This window comes from Hipposideros armiger, unplaced genomic scaffold (genome assembly GCF_001890085.2).
Source record: "Hipposideros armiger isolate ML-2016 unplaced genomic scaffold, ASM189008v1 scaffold_68, whole genome shotgun sequence".
NCBI classification, from domain to species: Eukaryota; Metazoa; Chordata; class Mammalia; order Chiroptera; family Hipposideridae; genus Hipposideros; species Hipposideros armiger.
In genome coordinates this window covers 2,221,625-2,236,193 of record NW_017731418.1, presented here as the reverse complement: position 1 = coordinate 2,236,193, position 14,569 = coordinate 2,221,625, and the positions used below count along the sequence as shown (strand labels likewise).

General features: G+C 42.8%; 1 protein-coding gene across 5 annotated transcripts in view; it reads left to right on the top strand.

Annotated features, from left to right (window-relative positions):
- The window catches only part of CCDC149 (coiled-coil domain containing 149), a 95,231-nt gene that overhangs the window by 41,487 nt on the left and 39,175 nt on the right, over positions 1–14,569 (top strand). For all 5 annotated transcript variants that reach the window (XM_019642397.1, XM_019642396.1, XM_019642395.1 and 2 more), the window contains one exon: positions 7,071–7,178. In XM_019642397.1, coding sequence (XP_019497942.1) covers positions 7,071–7,178 — 108 coding nt within the window. The remainder of the gene's footprint in view (positions 1–7,070; positions 7,179–14,569) is intronic.

Genomic DNA, 14,569 nt, shown 5'->3' with positions numbered 1-14,569 from the left:
TTGAGATTATGAGGTGGCAGTAGGCTGCTGAGGGCTCCTTGCACAGCCGAAATATATATAGGAAATAAGCTGTCTGGTGGTTGTTTTTTGTAAATCAGAAAGCGGTTGCTGTAGCAGAGGTCATCACTTTGGCAGTTGCTATGAATAGGGGCCCTTGCTCAGCAAAGCTAATTTCACTCTATTACTATTAACACAGGAGTCGCCATAGACCAAAGCAGTGGAGTAGAAATTGCAATTAAATTTGCTATCAATCACACCTCTCAAGTACACTTGATGTTTCATCATGCATTTTTTGTGTGTGTTTTTTACATATTCTTGCCTAATCTAGTACTTTCCCCTATTGAAGGTGTGGGATTAAGGGGGCCAGGGTATCAAACTTTTTAACGCCATGTAGGAGAGCCACCTTTTCTAAATCTGGTCTCTTTTTCTCTCACGCTCCTTTTTCCTTACACTTCTTGGGGAAGCGCCTAGGACATTTTACTTGTCTCTCAGCTCTCCGTTATGTCTTTTTTTTCCCTTCCATGTTTGAATTCCAGTTTTGATGTGTCAGCAAATTAAGAAGTAAGTTATGGGTAATACATCATTTTTACATCATGGTGTAGAGTAACTTTTCCACCTGAAAAAAAATGGGTATCTAATGAATTACAAAGATTTGGGATGATTGAGGGATTGTTCCTAAAATGTTGCCCCTTTCCCCTCCTGGTCACTGGTCTGAATTATGTAAGGACTTCAGGTGAAAACAGGTGGCCTGACCCTTTCACTCTTCTTTCTAGTGTCTGGGCTCATGCCAGGTTGGAAGGTTAATCTTAAACTTTTCATCACATTCTTTTATTTTGTTGTTGTTTTTTTATCCTCTACCCTCTTAGTTCAATAAGTTTAACTAACAAAAGCCAGGTGATCAGGAGAAGAAAAAAAAAGGCATACAATTTTATGAGTATTTTACCTGCACGTGAATTCACAGAAAAGAAGTGAAGCTCAAAGAAGTGGTTATACTCTGGGGCTTTTATTTTTAACAAAAGGAAGAGGGTTTGGGTTTCAAGGGATGATAAATTATGGGAAAGCGACTAGGAAATATATGAGGAAACTGATGGAAGATAAGGGCTATTTTAGCTAGGGCTGTTTACAGTACCAACTCTCCGTATCGGATGATAAGAGTTGCTTTCCTCTTCCTGGTACCAGAGAGGATGGGACACTGTCACAAAGAGACATGTATACGCTGCTTTTAGACAGAAAAAAGGGAAAAAAGAGAACTCACTGTGTCTGTTGATTCTCAATTGCCTTCAGCTCAAAATAATCCTATGACACAGTGGCATATTTTGGAGTGTCGTATTCTTATCCCTCCATGTCTATCTTTTCATTTCGTCCATCAGGGGGAAAAGTGGTATATCATGGATCCTTTTCTCCCCGTCTCCGTGATTTAGGGCTCTGACGACCAGTATCCTGAAATCCCTTCCTTGTGAACCAGTGTTGGTTACTTGATTATTGAAAATAGGAGTTCTTAACAGTGATTGGCATTGCCAGATACGATATATGATTTTTCAAGACTCTCCCATCACTTCTTAAAAGTTTTTTAAAAATGTATTGAATCTAGAATGTAAACGGCTCTGACATATTTTTGTGGCATTCTAAGGGAATTGAAACACAGTGATAGAGGCAAGAGCTAGAGTTTAGGGTGCAGTAGGACTTGAAGAAAGGTGGGAGAGCAGCTCCCTTTACCCACATGAGGAATCTGCCTCAGAGTTTCTGCAAAAAAGGGGTGCACTGGGGCGCAATACACACTGGTCTCTCAATTCCCAGATCTCTGCCTTCACAGCTGTCAGGGTTTGTAGTCTTCATCTCTGTGCAGAATTTCCATGCGCCTTACCATTCCCACAGCAGGGGCTTGGCCTTGGCGAAATGCTCCTGCAGACATCAGTTGTAATTGGGGATTGAGTTGTTCCTTGACAAAGGAAGGTGTGTCAGAATGGAGAGCTGTAATAATACTTTCAGCCTTGGGTCCTCCAGCTATATTTTCATCAAATCTCTTTTCACTCCCTTTCTCATCCCAATTTTAATAGATAAACTTTTAGCCAAAAAGAGTCACTTAAATATATGGATTCTAAAATATATTCCACTGTATTCAGCATTCCTCTATAATCAGAGCGAAAATGTCAACCTTTAATGTCGGCCCTGGCGAGATCTGAGTATTGAAAAGAGGCTTCTTTTTAAGCCTTTTCATGTTTTCCTATTTATGCTACCCTGTGCCCTAGAGATGTAGAGGAAATAATCTCTAGGTTTTGTTTTTGTTGAATCTTTCCCAGCCTTGGATGGCCCACCACCGTTCCCCCGGCGTTTTCTTTACATTAGTGCTGCTATTCTAAACTGATGGTCACCGAGTCTTTCTCAATAACACAGAGACAAAACGCTCTGCATAGTTGATAAATTATAAGCAGGCCCCGCATGTTGGCTTGATGGATTGTTATAGTGAATACGTGTGAGTCATGGGTGTTATTTTTGGTCAACAGAATTGTGTGAACTTTCCTCCTCTATTCTGAGTTGCTTTGAAATGCACTACTTTTCTTCTCCCTTTTTTTTTTTGTTGTTGTTCTTTAAGGTGTATGTCAAGGAATTAGGTACCATATCAGAATAGTCATTTTCTAGTTTCAAAGTTATTGTTTTGGAGTTGAGGAGGTGGAAGGACTGAATAGAAAAGAATTGTGTGTTGACAAGTAATCCAGCCTGTGAAATGTGAAAGAAAATTACAAGTCACCTGCTTTAAAGCTGGGGCGCCTCCCCCACCCCAGCCTACCCTAGGGGTCAGCTTTAAAGCTGGTGTAGATTTACCGAGAACTCACTTGGAGGCGATGTGATTCTGATTGACTGTTGTTTTGCAGCTACTGTAGAAATGCCTGACTTTGTTTTGGTAGATTTATTTTCAACCAAGCTGCAGAGTAAATAATGTTTGACAGTCACATCACTGGGTCTCTGAATCACGGTTTCCAAAAGCAGCCCTGTCCTCCGCTTCGTGTATCACTGGAAACTGAGGTATATATCGGGTGCCTGCCCTGCTTTAATGTCTAAATACCGCAGAGCATCGCTGAGCTCCGTGTTGTTCAAAGGGAGGCCCAAGGACCAGTGCCAGGCTGCAAGCTGCTCTTTCTGGAGAAGCTAAGTGCAGACATTGAGAGTAAGTGTTCAGAAACTTTGATAGCAGTCAGACAGCATGATGTTATGTCTGTTGAATCTAACAAATACTTAAGGTCTTGATGTCTTCTTCAATTCATTTTCCTAATAATTGATTTTTATTATATTTTGCAAAAGTACTGGTCTGTGACGGGATGGTGGTAGAGAACCAGTCTTTCACCACTGATCGATGGGGTTGTATTGGTTTAGTTACTGCAGTTACATTGGTGAGCAAATGTCGGGGTCTTCCCACCCACTTAAGGGGCTCGAGCCATTGTTGATTCAAAAACGGAAGGTTCGGGATGTGGCAGATTTTTTTGTGTCTTTTATTAAGTTTTCACTGTTACTGTTGCAAGCATTTTTTTTCTGAGCATCTCTTCTGCCGTTTAAGAAAAGGCAGGTTCCTGTGAAGGTGAATTTTGCTGTGTCTCTTGGGGCTGAGGTGCCTGGCCATGTTCAGGCAGCCGCTGGCTCTGGGAGGTCGGGGCTGCTCCTTCTGTCCTCCTCTGGGCCAGTCACTTAGCCTGGGGGTCTGTCCCTCCATCTGCTGGGAAGGGATTATACGTGCCGAGTTAATGTCTGGGAAATGTTCTGGAGTTCCGTGGAGGAAAAGCAAAGGTTGCCCACTTGTGATACTTTCTGCTAAGGAAAGAGAACTACGGGATGGAGGGGAGGAACCAAGAAAAGAAACAAGAATTGAATTATCTCTCCACTCTACTGCAGTCTCTGGGATCAGCCTGCTCCTCCTCTCCAAAGTGGAAGTCTTGCCATGTGATGGGGGAGAGAGAAGGCGGCCAGGTGCCTTTTCCACCACCTAGAACTTGCCCCCGGGATAGCCACAAGGCTCACACTCACTCTCTCTTCTTTTTCAAGTCTTGGTTTAGATGTGGTCTTCCAGTGAGGCCTTCTGTGGTCCTTTCCCCTGGCATACTACTCCCTTGGCCTGCTTTGTTTTTCTCCATAGCACAGATCACCCAACTACTAGGTTATTATTAATTTTATTGCACTATGATTTGAGTAATTCAATGTCATTTATTAAAATGTAAGCTTACAAGGGCAAGGGGTTTTACCTGCATTGCTCACCGCTGCATCTCCGGAGTCTAAAACAGTGCCTGGCACATGATAGGCACTCAATAAATAGCTGTTGTACAAATGAATGGATGACTAAGTAACAATGAAGACACAAGATCACAAAGGAGCCAACAGTATCCAAGTGGTTGAATTGGGCAAGTGAAGGGGCACGATCAAGGTGGGGTAACCAGCCTTTAACCATCACCTACTGTAGGTAAAGCACGCAGTAGGTGTCCTGTGTTCGTTATTCAATTTTAGTATCAAATCCTCACAGGAAGTATGTGTGCTTACTCCATTTTACAGATGGGGAAACTCAAGAGGTTAAGAAACTCACCCAAGGTCACCCAGCCCAGTAAGGGGCAGAACCTGGGATCCAACTTAGTCTATATGATTCCATTAAGAGAAATTTCCAAAAATGGTCCATTGGTAACAGAGTCTCCTATTTCTTTGCTTTCCTACCTGTAAAATGGGAATTAATTTTCCTTATCCTTCACCAAATTTTTATCTGCTGAGAATGGGAATCTGGGAAAATTGGGTTACCACTACTCCCAGATATGAGCTTTGCAGATATGGAATTGAAAAATTAGGTAGCATTATTGAGTAATGTTCACAAGTAAGTGAGTAGAAATCAGAGGGTGCTTAAATCCAGCCATTGGCGATGAGTGGGGTTTTTCGTTATTGTTTTGTTTTGTTTTTTAATGTAAGACTCCATGCCAGGCACTGGTTTAATGTTGTTAATTATTATTATTCCAGATCCCTCCCTAGGCTGAGACCATAACCTGCAGGCTCAGCATAGTATCTCTCATTAAAAAAAAAAAATATTCCTAGAGTATCTCTTAGGTGCTTGAGGTAGATCAAGTAGAGAAAAGAAAGTTCCTTGCCCTCAGGGAACTCCTATTTTAGTAGGGAGAGGGAGACAGGAAATAAATAGTAAGCAATACACCACAAAGTAAACTACATGGTATGTTAAAAGATGATAAGTGCTATGGGAAAAAAGTAGTGTAGGGGAAGAGGCTTGGGAATTCAGGGTGGACGCTGGCAGGTTGCACTAGTAGATCAAGTGATCCAGGTGGGCCTCCTTGAGACCATGAACTTTGAACAAAGGCCTGGAAAAGGTGAGGATGTGAGACAAGAGGTATTCTGGAGGGAGAGCATTCCAGTGAGAGAGAACAGTGCAACAGCGCTGAGTTGGGATCATGCCTGGTGTAAATGGGGAGCAGCAGGGAGCTTGGGGGCAAGCTGAACTGGGGGGGAGGGCACGTTGAGGGTGGGGACCCTGGATGCCCCGATAAATGGGATATATGTGATGACACAGTGAGGAGTCAAAGGTGAACCCAGGTTTCATCTTTATGTTCTTTCATCTTTATTCTCTTTTTAGTACCTAACATAATTTAGTATTCCCCAAAGTATTAGCACTGAAGTCTTTGGAGATTTACCCACTATGGTTGTTCTACTGTCCCAATGTCTTTGGATCTGGTTTTCTTCAGCCATAACGTGGAGGGAAACTACAAGATAACCTTTACAATCCCCGTGTGTTGATTTCTGAGTGATTCCTCTCCACGAGCCATATTCTGATTGCTTGCTTGTTTCCTTCCCTCCTCCCTTCATTTATTTATTCATCACGAGTCTGTAAAACATTTGCAGGAACACAAGCACTTTCTGGAGCAACCTGAGGAAGTAGAGAACAGAATCATTGCCTTTCCATAGCTTGTGGTCTTCTTGCTAAGGTTAGATAAGAACACGACAAGCAAGGTGAGAATTAGAGCAAATTACAGCTAGCAAAATACAAATGGTACCTCAGAATGAGAAGCCGTGGGAGGTTAGTGGCATGGTAAGTTACAGGCTTGAGCAGATGAAAGCATGTCCATAGTTAGGGAGAGTCAGCAATTCCAGGTTTGGGAAACCTGGAGAAAGGGTAGGAGCATGATAAAAGGTGCCCATGTGTTCTGGGAAAAGGGACACAATGGTGTGAGATGCAGTGTGATTTAGAGGGGAGGCTGGTTGATGCACAAGCACCCACACAGGACAGAGGCATCTGGGTCTGAGTAGGATGCAAATCTAAGGAAGGGATGACGCCGTGAAGATGGGACTGACAGGTGATCATTCCAGCTGTTTGGAATTATGGGAACTAGACCAGGGGAATCAGTAGGTGGGGAAACTAGCCCAGGAGAATATTGCGTTACCTCCCGATCCTGACTTCTGAAATTTTGGCACGTCACACATCTCTTCTCTGGCTGCTTCCTTTTGTGATGAAATTCTAGGCTAGGAGGTTGTAAAGAGAAGCTCATTAAACAAGATACATTTGAAGTTAAAAAACTAAACAAGGAAATGAAACTTTTCCTATATTGTTGGCCCAAATTTTAGAATTGAAATCTATGTCCACTTGCAAGATTTTTAGTAAAGAGCTCTGACATTCCAGATTCCTCCCCAAGCTGGGACCATAACATCCAGGCACAGCATATTATCTCTCATTTAAAAAATATTTCTGGAATATCTACTAGATGCTTGAGGTAGACCCTGTAGAGAAAACAATGTTCCTTGCCCTTCAATTTTTTTTTTTTTAAGTAGAATATGGCTGACTCCTCCATTACTTGTCTGTGAGCCATTTTGGAAACAAAGACTATCCCCAAATTGTGGTTCATGGCCAACTTCATTCCCCTCCATGCAATTGTAGTGATGTGATTTGCACACTTGCTGCATTCATATATGCGTTTACTCTAATGTGCTTTGTGTTGTTCAGCTGGTCTTGGATGCCAGCTTCTATAAACCTACTAAAGTCGCACATTTATCCACTCCTCCATTTCTGATTGTACTTCATAATGTGTTGATATTTCCAGGCTAACCTTGCCCAACTATTGAGAGATTCTCAGGACCGAAATAAACATCTGGGAGAAGAAATTAAAGAACTTCAGCAAAGGCTTGGAGAAGTCCAGGGTGACAATAAGGTACCGTGAATTATTTAAAGGGAAAAAGCTCTGCTGAGTAATTGTGCACTAGAGGTTTATGGTAGAACACATCAGAAAAAAATGTAATGCAGCATTTGCTGAAAAATTTGTTATACATTTTTACATTTGTGATGAAAATTCATGGTTGAGCATTTCTTATCTGTATGACATTACCTTTGTGTGTATGTGTGTGTGTGTGCGCACGCGCGCTCGTATGTGTGTGTTTCTGGGTTCCTCTAATATATTGTCGCAGCCCATTGTAGAAGTTTCATTATGTTCAGCTTGGTGGCGAATAACATTATGGTTGAGGGCAAAATAAAACCCAAATGCTATACTTTCCCCTTTCTATACAAATAATGGATCTGTGGCTCAGACAATTTGGAATTATTCACATTCGGTTTTGAATTTTAAGTAGTCATCCTACTAATTATGTTCACATAACCAATTTATTTTATTGCTAAATTTGGCAATTTGTATGGAACATTGCTCAAAATCCACTGCTTGGTATTAATCAAACTCCCCTGTTGGCAACGTTAATTATAAAATATGAACTCATAAACTCCAAACTAAATGTATGCACTCTCTCTCCCAGCTGAAGCTATGAACAAAAGTACAATTGTGAAAAGGAAGAAAAACTACCAAAGTTTAATTCTGTCTCCACAAATAATTTCCCATTTTGCCAAGATAGATTTGTTTTCAACTCCTTGCCAGAGGCAGCTTTCTCAACAGGGATGGCCATTGGAGTTTAACTCAAGAAAACTATAATACATGAGAGGAAGAGGTGCTTTCCTAGGACATGTCCTTTACACATGACTAAGTTCCTTGGCAAATTGTGGTGATGGTCACAGTTTCTGGGAGTTATTGGTTATTGGAAGGTGCCATTTTGAAAGATATCCACACTGGGCCAGCCAAGTGGCTCGTTGGTTAAGAATTGGTGTGGGACTCCAGCTCTGAGCAGCAGGGCCCCGGTTCTGATCCCACATGAGGGCCAGTAATGCTGCGCCCTCTACAGCTAAGATGGTGAACAACAGCTCAACCTGGAGCTGGGCTGCCGTGAGTCACTGACGACAGGCGTAGGCTGCAGTGGGCTGCCATGAGCTACCGTGAGTAGCTGGCAGCCACCATGGGTGGCCGTCCAATGGCAGGCAAGCGACTGCCTCACGGAAGAGTGCAATGATAATACCAACATGGGCCAGTGAAGGAACGTCCTCCACAACTAGACTGAAGAACAAAAAGACAACAACTTGTCTGTTCCCCTTCCCCAATTCCCCAACGCTGTTCCCAATTCCCCAATTAAAAAATCTTAAAAAAAAATAATGCACTGGAAGTGTTTGGTTACTCAAGAACTCTTCCATAACAAAAGATCAGAGAGGATTTTCTGTGTACTACTGGCTTGAGCCACTCCATCTTTGGGAAGTCTTCCTTACATAGCCTCTTCTCCACTTAATCTGCTTTAAAAATTTTTTTTAAGCCTGTTGGATTTAACATATATTTGAAAAATTAGGCTGTACTATTTCCGGCCATGAAATAGGAGGTGAGAGAGAATGCCTAAAAAAAGTTTTGATTAACACAGGACAAGCTAATCAGGCCTCTGGTGTGGTTTTGTGCATCATAAAAAGGATTTAAGCTCTGTCACCTAAGTGTTTGGTCAATAAAAAGCCAGACCTCCTTAGTCACTTCCTCAAGTGATAACAGCAGGGCAAGGATTCCTAGAGAATCTAGCGAAGTGTGTGCAGTAGTTTCTATTAAATCCATAAAAATATGACAGGAATTTTAGAGACATTATAAACTCACAAAATACTGAAACATTTTGAAATGTGATTTTTGGATTCATGGTTCTTGACTGATTTATTTTCTTCTCTTTTATTTTCTTTTTCCTGTCTAAGCTACCCCTTACCTCCAACTTTCCTAAATCCACCTCTGCCTCATCTTTCGGTCACTTTCTGTTGTATGACCTTCTAAGCATGAGATATTTTAGGGATTAACGTTTGCAACTGATATTTCAAGGAAAGAAAGGGAGGATGTGTGTGTGTGTTTGCATGTGTGTGTGCATGAATGTGTGTGCATGTTTGTGTGTGTGTTTGCATGTGTGTGTGCATGAATGTGTGTGTGTTTGTGTGGTGTGTATTTGCATGAAAGTGTGTGTGTGTGCATGTTTGCATATGTGTGCCTGTTTGTGTGTGTGTTTGCATATGTGTGCATGTTTGTGTTTGCATGTTGCATGTGTGTGTGCATGAATGTGTGTGCATGTTTGTATGTTTCATGTGTGTGCATGTTTGAGTGTGGACATGTTTGTATGTGTGTGTGCGTGTGTGTGTGCATGTTTGTGTGTGTGTGTGCATGTTTGTGTGTGTGTGTGGTTTGCATGTGTGTGTGCATGAATGTGTGTGTAACACAAGCCCCTGGCCAGGGCTTCTTTTGCATTGGCACAGTCTGAACTTCATGATTTGCTTATGCTCTGGGTCTTTATTCCAATGGCTAGACACATTTATCAAACTTTGTTTTCTCACCCAAGGTTTAGAATTTAGTGACTCATATTCATGGCCCGTGAAGTCATTCGCCTGCCAAAAGGTGCAGAGAAGGTGTTATAATGTTCAGCAGGCCTCATATCTCAGTGTCCAGCCTCTCCCCCTCAAAAAAAAGCCAACTACAGTGAGCCCGAGATTTCATTTATTCTCATTTGCATCTGAAGTTCTAGGGTTGGTTTATTTTCAGCCCTCCTGTGAGTCACGGTCATCTTCCCACCTCCCCCACCCTCAATCAGCATTAAGGCCAGATTACTCATTTGATAATGACACCAGACATCTTGAGAAGCTCAGAGGCCTCTGTTCAAAGGTGCTGTGACTGTGCGGCAGAGAATGAGTTAACCCTTCTTTTTTTTTTCATCATGTCACTCTGCTCCAGCCTTTCTGTGGCCCTCTGAACCCAGTCCCACCTTGTTGCCATGGTGGGCTAGGCCTTCCATTATTCAGCCCCTACTGATTTCTCCAACCATATCTCTAACCACTAGTGCCCTCATACTTGGGCCCTGCACCACTAACTTCAGCCCCTTTGCTGTGCGCTACCGCCTTGTGCCTCAGGGCCTTTGAACCTACTGTTTGCTCCGTCTGGAACACTCTTCCCCTGTGCTTGCCCTGCACAAACGCCTGCTCATCTTTCAGGTCATAGGTCAAATGTAGCCTTCTCCAGCTCTTAGGGGCAGGTTGTGTGCATGCCCGCAGTGCCCTGACCTCTCCCGTCTGCTTGCATTTGTGTGTTCCCCCCACCAAAGGTAATCTCTTTGCAGGCTGGATTCCTGACTGGTATACTACCGTATCCCTAGAAATTAGCATTCTTAGCTCCTGATATGTAGACATTATTTGATAAATCTCTATGGAAAGACTGGAATGGAATAAATGAATGAGTGAATGAATGAATAAAATGCATGAATAAAGGGAATAAAACGAAAAGCCAACTGATTCAAAAACAAAAAAAGGAAAAAGAATACAAGGAAATAAGTGGACTGACCACCACTCTGGTTGTCATAAGTAACTCTCTTCGTGGTGTGAGGAGTAGTTTAGAAATTTGGAGACAGGAGCTACAAAGGCAAACCATTTCCATTAGAGAAAAAAAATCAAACCAAAGCCAAGCTCAAGGTGTGAGACCTTGGAAGGCCCCGTGGAGAGAGCAGTGGGTCCAATGCTGAGCCTTGGTGGACACGTGGTAAGGTCCTGCACATTGGCTAGCTGAAGCCTGTTTCTTAAAGAAGAGTAAATGAATGCTGATCTCTCCTTTTCCAAGCAGGGGGGCTGATGGCATCATTTTACGAGCAGCCATTAAAGTGGAAGATTTTTATCTCCGAGTTGCCATTTTAACTGATGACCCTTATCTATATTTGGGAAGCCCAGCTTCTAGATGTTAAGTACATTTAAGAAACAAGGTGATAGGAAATTACTTGCCTTGGATATTTTAAGGTAGACTAATTTTTCCATTTGTTCAGCTAGAGCCTTGTAACCCTACGTGCCATAAAGCATTTTCGAACAGCCTCTTGAAAGCTTTGTTGCCACCCTGGCTTACAAACAGCTTAGCACTCACATGGGGTAGGGGGCTGGTTTGTGTAACCGCATGGGGTCCTGTGATCAGATACCACCTGCCATCTCTCTGAACAATGCCCAAGAATTTCTCGGGGCTCCCCAGTGGACAAACCCCCAATCCAAACCAGAGAAGAGATGTAAAAAGAAAACCCTACTGGACACCCTCCCCTGCCTTGATAATTATAGTTCTGAAAGGTTAACAGGAATGAGGAGGCCTGTGGGGATAGGAGCGCACCTCCACAGATCACCCTGGGAAAAGCTTTTCACAGGTGCCGAATTGCCCAGCTCTCTCAGTGTGTCAGTCGATGAGGAATGAGGATCAATTAATTATATGGGAAGACCCAGACAGTGCTGGGCCTCAAATCTGAAAAGCAGCCCATTGAGAGAACAGGAACGCCCTTTCCTGCCCAAGAGGTCTGCCTGCTTCCTCGTCTGGACGTTAAGAAAAGAGTGGATTCAGGGCAGGGGGACCAGGAGGAAGCAGGTCTCTGAGCATGTATAGATTAGGAAGAGCCAATCAACAACACTGGCAGAGCCCATGTGAACCATAAATACCCAGAGGGGAGCTGGTGGACCAGCAGGGTCTCCGAAAGAGGAAGCCGGGCTAGTAGCGCTTTGCTGATTTCCATGATGTAAACACTGGTGCCCTGACAAGTATCAGGCTACCCAAGCGAAGTTCGTGAATTTGGAGTTGAAAAGACTGGCACTCCAGACAGACCCAACTCCAGTCTGCCACTGCCAAGTGGTATCGTGGAGCAGGTCCTCAAATAACGTCATTTCATTCCATGTGATTTCATTATAGTGTGGATGAGAAAGAAAAAAAATCGATTCTCAGCGGGGGCGAGTGTCTGTGTGGAGTTTGCACGTTCTCTTCATGTCTGCATGGGTTTTCTCGGGTCCTCTGGTTTCCTCCCACATCCCAAAGATACGAACGTGAGGTGCACTGGTGTGTCTGCACTGTCCCAGTCTGAGTGACTGTGAGGGTGTGTGTGAGTGGCCCTGCCATGGAAGGGCGTCCTGTCCAAGGTGAGTCTGGCCTGGCGCCCTGAGCAGGCAGGATAAAAACTCTAGCCACTGCAACCTTGAACTGGAATGAGATGGTTGGAAAATAATTATCTTACTTGTTTTTAATAATTTTTCTTAACTGGATTTATAACACATTTATTTCAGTACTTAATATTATAAGTGTTTGGGTCTTCATTTAGAAGTTTGGTGATGTTTTTGTGACCAGACATCGGCCATAGCAACTTAACTATTGTTTATGTCAGTTAGCCTGTGGTAAAATTGGCTTCATTATAGTTGTTTGACTTAAAGTCACAGTTTCCAAGAACCTATTGACAACATGAAGTGAGGACTTACTTATATAGTCCAATAGGTCCATCTCTGGAAATTTTTAGATCCAGGTTTATATTCCAGCTCTGCCAGTTACTGTCAACGTGGCCTTGGGAATGTCAATTTTCTTTTCAGGCCTCAGTGTCCTCATCTATAAACTGGGAATAATAATACAGTAATACCCTGATTTACAAGCATAATTTGTTCAAGAAACAAACTATTTGTATTGCAAGACATCGCCCATTTACCATGTTAAAATGTATTAGAAATGTTTGCTCATCTTCAGGAACACTTGTAAACCAAGTTAGTCGCAATTCACAGTTTTACTGTTCCTCTGACAGAATTGTTGTCAGATTACATCATTTATTCATCAGTGCATAATTGGAGACTTACTATGTGTTGATTAATGTTCTAAGAGCTGAGGATACATCAAGGAATAAAAAAGACAAGGCACCCGTTCTCACAGAGCTTATATTCTAGTTGGGGAGGCAGACAGTAAGAAAATAAAGTAATAATCTTACTTAAGTAAGATCATTAGACAATGGTTAGTGCTGGGAAAAAAAGAAAGCAGGACAATGAGATTTAACGACTGTGTATGTGTGTGTGTAATATTAAGTGCTGTAGAGTATAGCATAGTGTCTGTCACCCAGGAAATGCTCTCTGAAGGGTAGGTGTTGCTGGTATCTTTAGCATGACAGGGCCTGCCCAGATTGGCTTAGAATTCTCTTGTACAAGAATTCTACCAGGAATCTTTCAAGGTCTTCCTTCTGTTGATCAACTATCCCCAGTGAAGTGGGTATGTGCCTCCTGACAGAGACAGAGATGGGGATGAGAAGCCTGGCATCTGACAGATGGATCCCAGAAACTCAGCCCTCCTTATCACCCCTCCAGACTGCCAACACCAAGCTTTCATGCAGAGTCCCTGGACGCCTCCTTGCATTTTGTGTGTCCCTTGTGGAATAAGCACCTAAGAGATACGCCCGGAGCCGCAACTCATGTTCCTGTTGAGAGTGCCAGCCGTTGGTTTTCTCTTCCATTGGCTTTTGTTTTTCTTCATTCACGGATTATGGCACTTTAGTGCAGAAGAACAATAATGCAGTGTGAGGTATGGAAAAGCGAGGAGGCTCAGATGGACAACTGCTCCTACCAGGGTCATGCATTTGGATTTCCTGGGCCTCTGTTGGCCAATTTAAATGTAGCTGCTTTTGTGATATCACATAAACACGGGGTTTTGCCCTTAATAATGAGCTTTATGTTACACCAGCTGACGGTCTCTCAGTACCTCTGTTTTATCTGGCTTCAAAATGATAAAACCATAAAATGATAGAGCCCTTCTGTGACCATACCTCTATTGATAAAACCATAAAACGATAGAGCCCTTCTGTGACTGTACCTCTATTTGGATGGATTCAGCGAGCAAACCAATTAAGTCAAAGCCATGAGCCAATAAATACAGACCAGTGAGCATGCAGGTGACTAATTAAAGTATACTTTGTTTAAACAACAAAAAAAGAGTGCTCAGCGGTGGATGTTTGCAGTGGTCCAGGATGAGGAATCAGAGAGCTCTTTGTAAATGGTTCCTCTCTATGCTTCAAAGAAGCACAGAGATGTCCTAGCCTGTAGGAACCCAAATGAAGAGGGCACTCTAATGAAAAGCTCTCACCTTGGGGCATTCTAGAAATTAATTACAAAGAATTGAAATGAGTGATAAGGGCCCTTCACTCGCTCCAGGCCCATCATGTCTTCCTCTAACTGGGATCTTGATTGTGAACTACAGCTAACACTCAGCTAGTTCAGTGAGCAGCCAGGCTAGTTCAGCATTCCCTAATGTTTTCTTGGCAAAGGAATTAGACACATTTGGTCTCAGAGACCATATTTGAGCCTGTCCTGGCTGATATGAGCTTATAGCCTGGGTAGCCCATGCAACCAAAACAGCATGGTTTGGGACTCTCACCCCAAAGATCAGCGGTTCTCAACCTTTCTAAT